This window comes from Bubalus kerabau, chromosome 6, assembly GCF_029407905.1.
Source record: "Bubalus kerabau isolate K-KA32 ecotype Philippines breed swamp buffalo chromosome 6, PCC_UOA_SB_1v2, whole genome shotgun sequence".
NCBI lineage: Eukaryota > Metazoa > Chordata > Mammalia > Artiodactyla > Bovidae > Bubalus > Bubalus kerabau.
In genome coordinates, this window is record NC_073629.1 from 57,624,072 (window position 1) to 57,636,335 (window position 12,264).

The following is a 12,264-nucleotide window of genomic DNA, read 5'->3' on the forward strand; positions in this document are numbered from 1 at the left end:
AACTTTTTTTAACCCTTTCATACTTCATACCCTTGATAAATTCTGAGTAGCATATATTTCCTTGCATGTGAATGTATGTGTTGCCAAAGATTCTTATGATTATAAGGCATTGAAAATTTACCACAATTTGTAGTTAATTTACTGCATTTATTCACCACGAAAAACATATTTTCCTATGAACACTGCAAATTCTTAAAAATGCCAAACTAGCCTCACAAATTAATGCTTTAAGCACTTGAAATTTTCCTTAAGAAGCTCACATCTGAGCTTGTGTAGTCATTAAAAAATACGTTTCTAATATTTTTCATTAATCAGTTCATGTTTTGTGGTGCAGAAAATGGGTTACAAAAGTGATAGGATCCTTCAGTCCTTTGGGACAACCAAATGGGAACTCAAGTGAGCAGAGGCCCCCAGGCTGCTGCTGCTAAGTCACTTCAGTTGTGTGCGACTCTGTGCGACCCCATAGACGGCAGCCCACCAGGCTCCCCCGGCCCTGGGATTCTCCAGGCAAGAACACTGGGGTGGGTTGCCATTTACTTCTCCAATGCATGAAAGTGAAAAGTGAAAGTGAAGTCGTTCAGTCACGTCCAACTCTGTGACCCCATGTACTGCAGCCTACCAGGCTCCTTCGTCCTTGGGATTTTCCAGGCAAGAGTACTTGAGTGGGGTGCCATTGCCTTCTCCGGCCCCCCAGGCTAGTCATCTCCAGTTCTAAGCAGCAACTTCCTTTTACTCCAGTGCTCCAAACAGTTGTTACTGTTTTCGCTGTGTAATGATACGAAGAATTTAGGGATACAATGGTATAGAGGAATGCCATCATATAAGGTAATGGAATCTCCACTTAGTGTCTCCAAGGGATCATAAACTTGGAAACAAGATAAATCTAATAACCAAATTTGTTTATAGCCTTATTTTTTAAATTATGGTAAAGTGTACATAAAATTAAGCATTTTAACTTTTTAATTGTTCGATTCAGTGACATCAGGTACATTAACGTTGTTGTCCAAGCTTCATCACCATCTATCACCAAAACTTTTTCATCTTCCCAACATGAAACATAGTTACTAAACAATAGTTCCTCCATACCACCACCCACCAACCTCTGACAACCACCATTCTACTTTCTGTCTCTGAATTTGACTACTCATAGTACCTCATAAAAGTGTAATCCTATAGTATTTATGCCTTTGTGGCTGCCTTATCTTAGGATAATGCTTTCAATTGTCATCCCTGTTGTAGCATGTGTCATCATTTCCTTCCTTTGTATGTATATATACTGCATTTTGGTCAGCCATTCATCTGTCAGTAGACATTTAGGCTGCTTCCACCTTTTGGTTATTGTGAATAATAACACAAATAACTATTCCAGTCCCTGCTTGTAATTCTTTTGGGTACATACCTAGAAGTGAAATTGCTGGATCATATAATTATATTTTTAATTTTTAAAGGAACCACCATTCTGTTTTCCATAGTGGCTGTACCACTTTACATTCCCAACAGCAGTCGACAAGGATTCCATTTTCTCCACATTCTACTCAATCACTTGTTTTGTTTTTTTAATAATAGCTTCTAATGAGTGTGAAGTGGTATCTTATTGTGGTTTTGGTTTAATTTCTGTATTGATTAGTGATGTTAGAATCTTTTTATGAGCTCATTGGTAATATGGCCTTATACTTTTAAAGATTTGGGGTGTGGGATTAGCTAACCAAGATTAACCAAATCTTATTTAAGAATCTTAGAGATCATCAGAGTTCTTAATCTGAAATCCATCAGTGTTTCAGAGAGTCCATGAGTAGTGTGAATGAAAACAAATTCAATCAGACTCTGAGTAGTTGTGCCTCTCAAAAACTTAAGAACTTTATTGATCTAACCCAGAATCACCAGAATGTTTTTTAAAGTCATTATGTTGGGAGGAGTTGGAATTAAGGTGATTTTTAAAAAATTTCTGTTTTGTGCTTTTATTTTTTAGTGTCTGAAAAAAGAATTCATAGTGCACGTGATTTCTGTGCTATTTTAGAACTTGAAAAGTAAAATTTATCTTTAGCTCTTGGACCTACAACTAAAAAACAAAAAAATGACTAAAAGCTAAGAAGAAGTAAAATGGATGTAGTATGTTTTTATAATTGCCTGTCTTCTCAGAGTCACAGCATTCCCAAGTCACTACCAAAAAAATGGACAATGCGCTACAGCTACAAAAAAGTGATATTTACTATTGAATCCATTTCAACTGAATTCATTGCAATAAAATCATTGCATTTGAGTTTTTTATAATAAGCTTATTATAAAGAGAATGTGTAGATAGAAAAGCAACATTTACCATTGAATTCATTTCAGCTGGATTTCATTAAGAGAAATATTTGCATTTAAGTTCTTTATAATGAGGTTTACTGAGTTTTCAGTAATATCTTTACACATAGTACTCTAATTACTTTTTAAAGGTATTGATTGGGGTTTTGTATTATTTAATTTTAAAACATTGATCACTTAATTTTAAAAGCAACCAAAAGGAATTCTCATTAAATATTTTTGTTGAATAGATGATGGATACACACCTGGATTCACGTTAGCATCCTTAAAAGAAAAACTAGGAAATCTTTAAAATTTTGTAAAAAACTTCTTAGAACAGCTTACCTATTCAAGTTCATTGTCAAGTCTTCATATCTTCGTTAGTCTTTTTGAATAAGTGTGAGTGTACTCCAAGAAGGGTTTGAATACCTCTACTGTTTAATACCCTTAGGCCTTCATTTTCTCTTCTAATGTTTGTTTGATCTATATATCTGCTTAACTGGAATGTTTATACTATGAAATTTTATATTTATTTTATGGATACATTTTTAAAATTTAAACTGGTTTTTTAAACTCCTGTTTTTTTCTTTTGCAGCTGTATGCAGGAGCTATTCTTGAAGTCTGTGGATGAAAATTGGGGAGGTTCCCTCAAGTCCAAGGTATGTAAAATTAACTCTAGTGTAAATTTCAGTTAATAACTTAAAATCAACATTTCACAAAAATAAGAAAATTAAATACCATAAAACTTGAGGTGTAGAAGAAAGGAAATCAATCATACAAGTGCATCTTCACAGGAATTAAAGATAAATAAGTATGTGAAAGGATAATTGTGAAAGTGTATTTTTTTGGTTGACAGCAAACAGTAATGGAGATTTGTATCTCCAAAAAGACTTGAACCTTTTCTATTCCATTCTTGCATGTCACTTGAAAATCAGTTTTATGAAGGTAATGAAGTTTTTTTTTTTTTAACTGAAATGCGTAAGTGCCGATATTTGTATACCTCATTCTGTTTTTGCTGCCTTTCCTGTGGTTTCTTGACTTGTTTACTCAATGGCAAGAGCATTTTTTGGGTTTAGTATTATGTAAAATTGCCCATGTTAGCACATGCCCTTTATTGCTGGCCTAGAATTATTTATAATAAAATATTGTTCTTTTGGCACAGAAATGTAATCAAACAGTTTGACTTAGGGACATTTTATTTGAGACCCAGAGCAGATGCACATCTAATTAAATACATTCTTTATTAGAATAAGAACATATTCTGATATAGCACAGAATATAACAGCTTCTACTTGGGGAGAAAATTCCTTGCTCTTAGGATTAATTTTGCCTCAAACACTTAAACTCAGAATTGTACCAGAGTTGTTTTAGCTTTTTTTAATATCAGTTATCTGAATGATAAAGTGATCATTCTTATTCCTAAAATGTTTTGACATTTCCTTTCAATTATATTGATTACTCATATTTACTGACTTGTCTTATTAATAATTTTTTGTGACTCAGATTTTCATGAGGTCAAGAGTAGATTGCAGTTAGTGCTTCTATTTGTGATGTCAGGTTTTATCATGTCCATAATAATTTCTACAGCTGCTAGTTCAGTCTTTAAAAGATTGAGTGTAGTTTATTAATCTTTGGATTACAACTTTATTATATATATATTTCTTATGTATAGTTAAATTATCAAACTTGTGGGTATATGTGGTCATACTGTCATTTCCTTTTGAAACATTAGATTTTTAATTCTGTGTATAAATATTTAATTAGTACAAACGAGTTTAAATTAAAATGATTGTATAATTCTTTAATCCATAGCCATATTTAATACAATTATATTATCAATATTTTCTGAGCCCATGAGAAACGAGTACATTTTTTAAGTTTATTTAATTTAAATTAGCCATGTCATGAAACAGAAGGAAAAAATAATGTTAAATTATTCTAGAAGAGAGAAGGATTAAAAATTTGAAATGTCTTATCCACATTAATTAACTCAGGTTTTGTGGGGGGAAAAGAAGTCCCAAGTCATGTCTTAGCTGATTCCAGATATACCTCCTAAAATACTTTGGTTTTCCATGTTATGGTTGTTTAAGTAGGAAAGTCTATATGTATAAAAATTTCTTGTTGTATATTGGATCTAGTGTTTTATCACTTAAGTGACATCAGAGCAATGATGTTAAGTATGTTTTCCTTCTTATGCACGAGTCTTAACGTGATAAGGATGTGTCTGCAGTCTGTCTCGCCAAAATAAAAAATGTAAATTTCCCCTGATTTTGTAGGTCTTAGCAAACATTTTCTCTAAAAGACCAGATAGTAATACTTTTCAGCTTTAAAGCCAACAGTATATCCATTGCAGCTTTTGAACTTTGCTTTTGTAGTACAGAAGAAGCCATAGAAAATATTTAAATGAATACATTTGGCTGTGTTCCAGTAAAACCTTATTTATAAAAGCAGGGAGGCCAGTGTGGCCTGTGGACTGTAGTTTGCCAGCCTCTGTATTAGAATCATAAATCTTTGGATACAGAAAGGAATTTTAAAATGATATACAACTGAGATAGCAAATAGGTTTTCACTTCTTGAGTGATGCCTAGGATTATGTTACCTCTGAGTTTTACTGGAAGGAATACTGATTGATTAGCACTGGCTTCATCAATTTACTCATTTATAAAGTGGGTTAATAGGTGGTATAAAATCAGTTAATATCTACCTTATTGGACTGTTTTGAGAATTGAATAACAATGACTTTCTAGCATTTGACTCTCCTCCCTTCACTTGTGTGAACAGGTTTTTTTATTCTCCTTTTTTGGCATCTCATCTACCACCCAAACTTCAAATATTGGGGTCAGTCACAGGCTGTGTTCTTATTTTCCCTTTTTCTTACTCTCTTAAATGGTGTCCCACTCCCTCGGTTTCTACTGCAGTGTTCACCTGGCAACTCTCAATTTATGTCTTTAACTCAAACCGTTCTTTTGTTTATCACCACACTTCAGACTGTGACTGACATTTCCACTTAGGTGGTCTCATAGAGTCTTAAACCAACATACGTATATGTCACCTGGGGGTCTTGTTAAAATGCAGAGTATAATTCTGTAAATTGGGTTTGTATCCTAACGGTTCTATAGATTGTGGCCTACATTTTTAGTTGCTGTTCAGTTGCTCAGTCGTGTCCTACTTTTTGCACCCCAGTGGACTGCACCATGCCGGGTTTCCCAGTCCTTCACCACCTCCCAGAGCTTGCTCAAATTCATGTCCTTCGAGTCAGTGATTCCATCCAACCATCTTGTCCTCTGTCATCCCCTTCTCCTCCTACCTTCAGTCTTGCCCAGCATCAGGGTCTTTTCTAATGAATTGGCTCTTCACATCAGGTGGCCAAAGTATTGGCACTTCAGCATTAGCCCTTCTAATGAATATTCAGGATTGATTTCCCTTAGGATTGACTGGTTGAATCTCCTTGCAGTCCAAGGGACTCTCAAGAGTCTTCTCCAACACCACAGTTCAAAAGCATCAATTCTTCAGCATTCAGCCTTCTTTATAGTCCAACATCCATACATGATCACTGGAAAAACCATAGCTTTGACTAGACAGACCTTCGTCGGCAAAGTAATGTCTCCGCTTTTTAACACACCATCTAGGTTTGTCATAGCTTTACTTCCAAGGAGCAAGCATCTTTTAATTCCATGGCTGCAGTCACCATATGCAGTGATTTTGGAGCCCAAGAAAAGAAAGTCTCTCACTGTTTCCATTGTTTCCCCATCTATTTGCCATGAAGTGATGGGACTGGATGCCATGTTCTTTTTATGAATGTTGAGTTTTAAGCCAGCCTTTTCACTCTTCTCTTTTACCTTCATCAAGAGGCTCTTTAGTTCCTCTTCGCTTTGTGCCAGAAGGGTGGTGTCATCTGCATATCTGAGGTTATTGATATTACTCCCGGCAATCTTGATTCCACTTTGTGCTTCATCCAACCCAGCATTTCACATGATGTACAACTCTTTGAATTTGTTAAAAATCCATATTTTGGAAGGCTCATTATCTTAGAGGCTGAAGTGGTCCAAAGGGGTTTCTGAGAAAAGGACTGCCTGATTGGTGGGTGCAGATACTGGGCTGACAGAACTGCTTTTTACTTTATAATTGAGGTCTAGAATGATCGATTTCTTAGAAATTTTGAGTTTATTTTCTTGTGCTTCCATGTGGAGGAGACAGGGATCCTGACCTCAACAAGGAAAGATAGCTCCATTCAGTCCTGCCCACAGTTTGAAGGACACACACTTTAATTTCTCTTTCCACTTCCCCAACCCCTGGTGGCCACTAATCTGCTTTCTATTCCAGTGGATTTTCTGACTCCAGATAAATGGAATCATAATATGAGGTCTTTTTTGACTTACTTCTTTCACTTAATGTGTTTTTAAGATTCATCATATTGTAGTGTATTTCAGAACTCAATTCCTTTTTATGGCTAAATAATATTCCATTATACAGTTACACTGGGGGCTTCCCTGGTGGCTCAGATGGTATAAAATATGCCTGCAATGGAGGAAAGCTGTATTCAACCCCTGGGTCAGGTAGATCCCCTGGAGAAGGAAATGGCAACCCACTCCAGTATTCTTGCCTTGAGAACTCCATGGACAGAGGAGCCTGGTGGGCTATAGTCCATGGGGTCGCAAAAGAGTTGGACATGACTGAGGTGCAACTAACACTGTACACTCTGCATATAAGTTAAAAAGAAGGGTGACAGTATACAGCCTTGACGTACTTTGGAACCAGTCTACTTTTCCATGTCCAGCTCTGTTGCTTCTTGACCTATATGTGGGTTTTGCAGGAGGCAGGTAAGGTGGTATTCCCATCTCTTGAGGAATTGCCCACAGTTTGTTGTGATCCACACAGTCAAAGGCTTTAGTCAGTCAATAGCAGAAGTAGATGTTTTTCTAGAATTCCCTTTCTTTTTCTATAGTCCATTGGATGTTGGCAATTTAACCTATGGTTTCTCTGCCTTTTCTAAATCCAGCTTGTACATCTGAAAGTTCTCAGTTCACCTACTGTTGAAGCCTCGTTTGGAGAATTTTGAGCCTTACTTGGCGAGCATGTGAAATGAGTGCAATTGTGCGGTAGTTTGAACAGTCTTTGGCATTGACCACCTTTGGGATCGGGATGAAAACTGACCTTTTCCAGTCCTGTGGCCACTGCTGAGTTTTCCATATTTGCTGGCATATTGAATACAGCACTTTCACAGAATCATTTTTTAGTATTTGAAATAGATCAGCGGGAATTCCATCACCTCCGCTAGCTTTGTTCCTAGTGATGCTTCCTAAGGCCCACTTGACTTCACACTCCAAGATGTCTGGCACTAGATGAGTGATCACACCATTGTGGTTATCTGGGTCATTAAGATTTTTTTTCTGTAGCTCTTCTGTGTATTCTTGCCACCTCTTCTTAATATCTTCTTCTTCTGTTAGATCCATACCATTTCTGTCCTTTATTGTGCCCATCTTTGCATGAAATGTTCCCTTGGTATCTCTAATTTTCTTAAAGAGATCCCTAGTCTTTTTCACATGGTTTACTGAGGAAGGCTTTCTTATCTCTCCTTGCTATTCTTTGGAACTCTGCATTTAGATGGATGTATCTTTCTTTTTCTCCTTTGCCTTTTGCTTCTCTTCTTTTCTCAGCTATTTGTAAGGCCTCCTCAGACAGTCGTTTTACCTTTTTATATTTTTAGTAGAGAGGCCGTAAACCCAGCACATTCAAAAATTAAATTAATCCTCTTCTCTAAAACTACACTGTCTTCTTCACTATTTCCACAAATGGCAGTATCATCAAGCAAAAGTATTAGCATGAAACCCGAGACGCATGATTAATACTTGCATACTTTATACCCAGCTAGTCACCAAGTTGTGTCTCTTCCTCCTCCTTAATAACTTACTTCATATCTTCATATCTTACTCCTTTGGCCTATTCTGTGATTTTAATCAGCCCTTAGCATCTTTATCTGAAAGAATTAGTTACTTGTTATCTGGCCTACCTGTTTTTTTTCCCTTTTCTTCTATTATCTCTCCTACACAACTACCAAAAAGACCTTTTCCAGAAGACAGATTTGATTATGTGAACCTCTTATTTAAAATTCTCTGTGGTTCCCCATCACATAGAGAATAAATGTCAAACTCAGCATCATAAACAAGACCTATCATGACATTGACTCTCTTTTCTAGGTTTATGTCTTTCGTTTATATGCAGAACTCTTGCAATTCTCTGAACTCTGACCTCTAAGTCTTTGCACACACTGCATGTTCTTCCAGACTTATGCTTTTTGCCCATTCTTGTGATGAACCCTATTCATTCAAAAGTCAATTCAAACATTTGGGGATTACTTTTGCACAGAATTTTTCACTCTCCGCATTGTGTTCCATAGCATTTGCTGCATAATATTTTAATGTATTTATTTGCTTTACTTGTCTTCTGCCTCTAGAAAACTTTGTTGTTCAGTTGCTAAGTCATTTTGACTCTGCAACCCCATGGACTGCAGCTCCTCTATCTTCCACTGTCTCCCAGAGTTTGCTCAGATTCATGTCCATTGAGTCAGTGATGCTATCTAGCCATCTCATCCTCTGCCGCCCCCTTCTCCTTTTGCCTTCAATCTTTCCCAGCATCAGGAGCTATCTAGTGAGTTGGCTATTCACATCAGGTGGCCAAAGTATTGGAGCCTCAGCTTCAGCAACAGTCCTTCCAGTGAATGTTCAGGATTGATTTCCTTTAGATTTGACTGGTTTGATCTCCTTGCAGTCCAGGGTACTCTCAAGAGTCTTCTCCAGCACCACAATTCAAAAGTATCAATTTTTCGACACTCAGCCTTCTTTATGGTCCAACTCTCACATCTGTACACAATTACTGGAAAAGCCATAGCTTTGACTATATGGACCTTTGTCAGCAAACTGATGTCTGTACTTTTTATTACACTATCTAGGTTTGTCATAGCTTCCCTTCCAAGGATCAAGCATCTTTGGATTTCATGGCCACAGTCGCTGTCCACAGTGATTTTGGAGCCCAAGAAAATAGAATCCATCAGTGCTTCCACTTTTTCCCCTTCTGTTTGCCTTGAAATGATGGGACCAGATGCCATGATCTTCATTTTTTGAATGTTGAATTTCAAGCCAGCTTTTCTGCTCTTCTATTTCACCAACATCAAGAGGCTCTTTAGTTCCTCTTCACTTTCTGCCATTAGAGTGGTACCATCTGCATATCTGAGGTTGTTGGTATATCTAGGCAAAATAGGTTGGTCTGGTATTCCCACCTCTTTAAGAATTTTTCAGTTTGTTGTGATCCACACTAGGCTTTAAGCATAGTCTGTGAAGCAGAAATAGAGGTTTTTCTGGAGGAACTCCTTAAAGTACAATTTTTAAATTTTTTATCACTAATATACTCCCAGTCATCCTAACACTGTACCTCATATTAAGAGGAATTCAGATACGTATTGAATAAATGAAGCTATTTACTAAAGTTATCCAATTCAAGGGAGGTTCCACTTTTGACAAATGGAAATCTGGTTAAAAGCCTATGTTTACATTGGTTATATACCTTTTATGAATATATAGTCTTCAGTAGTCCTTTTCTGACTTTTTTATTCTGATCTGAAAAGTGATAATCTTTTTAGTTTGTCTTGTCTTCATTATTGTACCTCCAGTCTTCTCAGATTCTTTTAATTATTTAAATTGCCATTCTCTGAATGTTTTTAAATGCTTTTAAATTGTCTTATCGGAAGGACCAAAATAAGTCATGATTTTGCACTCCAGATAGTTTGTATACAATAGTAAATTTTCTTATTTTAGAAATATATGGATTCCCAGTAGTTTTTATTGAGCACACTTGAGAATTCAGTTCTCTTGTTGTTGCTGGTGCTCTTCTCTTTGTATTATTGTTTCTGGATATGATATGACCTTTTTATTTAGAATATATACTGATTCAAATGTACTTATTTCTAATCAACAGTAAAATACCTAATTATCATTCCATGTAACTTTGTATTGGCACTTCACAAATCTTAATTGTACCTGCTGTAAGCCTTTATTTCGGAGAAGGCAATGGCACCCTACTCCAGTACTCTTGCCTGGAGAATCCCATGGACGGAGGAGCCTGGTAGGCTGCAGTCCATGGGGTCACGAAGGGCCGGACACGACTGAGTGATTTCACTTTCACTTTTCACTTTCATTCATTGGAGGAAGAAATGGCAACCGACTCCAGTGTTCTTTCCTGGAGAATCCCAGGGATGGCGAAGCCTGGTGGGCTGCTGTCTATGGGATCTCACAGAGTCGGACACTAATGAAGCGACGTAGCAGCAGCAGCAGCAAGCCTTTATTTATTAAATCTTTAAACCAATAGAGTACATTGTATGACTGCTTCTAATGTGATCAAAGATACATCATTATATCTAGCAAAGTATATTTTGCTTCTATATTTTCACTTGTTTATGATTTTGAAAATAATAGTTCCAACTTATTTTTATTTCTAGACATATCCTTCCTGTTACCCCTCATCCCCACTTATCCTCTTTTGGAAGATAGATTTTTATTTTTTAATACTCTTCAGTTAACTTTGAAGAGCTTCTGAATTATAAGAGCAGTCCTATGACTTTCTAAGCAGTGTATATAGCAAATATTTACCCTGACTTCTAGGCAGCTGCACAAATGCCGTGCTGATAGGAATCTTAACGAAACTGAATCATTTAACCTGTTTTCTAATCATTTCTGTATATTTGATCACTTTAAATTGTTATTTACAAATCTGCCTTGGTAATTGACAAATAGTTAAATGGCATAAGAACATTTCCTTGAAATAGTGACTGAATTAATCTCTAGGAATCTTCAGGCTGATATCATTTAGTTAGTTATTTTAGAACAGCAGAGGGCTTCCCTGGTGATGCAGTAGTTAAGAATGAATGTGCAGTGCAGGGGAAACCAGTTCAGTCCCTGGTCTGGGAAGATCCTGCATGGTGCAGGGCCAACTGAGGCTGTGTGCCCCAGCTGCTGAGCCCCAGCACCAGCAACTGCTGAGCCCACGCGCCGCAGCTACTGATGTGCACCAAGGGCTTTTGCTCTACAACAAGAGAAGCCACCGCTATGTGAAACCCGCACACCACAGGGAGAGAGGAGCCCCTGCTCTCCACAGCCAGAGAAAGCCTGCACACAGCGGCACAGACCCAGTGCAGCCAAAAAGAAATAAAAGAAAAAATATTTAAAAAAATAAAACAGCAGAAAGTAAAGTAGAAAAATAAGTTACTCTGGGATGTTTTTTGCAAGTCTCATATTCTCATATAGTCGATCCTAGTGCTGTGTGTATATAGTAAATATTCAAATATCTTTTAAGAGTTTAGTTTACCGCCTATAAAATGTGTTTTGCCACTACAGTGTATTTAATGGATACTTCCTTCATTCAAAATTAGGAGCTTGTGGATTTATACATAAGAGAGAAGAGAAAAGAACAGATGAAGACAGTCATTATTTCACTCTCCATGAGTCATTAAGTGGCTCATCTTAATATTTCTTTTAAATTTATTCCTCATTCCAGCCTGTTAAAAATCTTCTGAAAGACAAAGTTATAGCTTTTGTTATAAATACGAAAAAATATTTAAGAGTAGTTCTTTTCTCTAGAGATATTTTTTTGTAGTTGTAAACAAACTGTGTTAAATGATGCTTTGCACAGGTGTGCATTATAGCATTTGCCAAAGGAATGGTATAAAACCCACAGGATATCATAAGCTCATTTTCATTTGGGGACTCAGGGGTATTTGGACAAATCTGAAAGGATGAACGTAATAGAGAAGACATTCTAATAAGCCAGAATAGTAGAATCAATTTTATTTTGAACTAAATATAGTAGGGGAAATTCAGATGGGATATCTAAATCTCTTCCAACAGTTCTGCAAAACCTTGAAAAGAAAAAGTATTTATTAATTTTTGTTTGGTTGTCCTAGATGCACATATATAAAATCTTCGTAGT

General features: G+C 36.5%; 1 protein-coding gene across 2 annotated transcripts in view; it reads left to right on the forward strand.

The window, feature by feature from the left end:
• SELENOF (selenoprotein F) overlaps positions 1–12,264 on the forward strand; it is a 40,374-nt gene that overhangs the window by 22,342 nt on the left and 5,768 nt on the right. For both annotated transcript variants that reach the window (XM_055585283.1, XM_055585282.1), the window contains exon 3: positions 2,882–2,945. In XM_055585283.1, the coding sequence (XP_055441258.1) occupies positions 2,882–2,945 (64 nt within the window). The remainder of the gene's footprint in view (positions 1–2,881; positions 2,946–12,264) is intronic.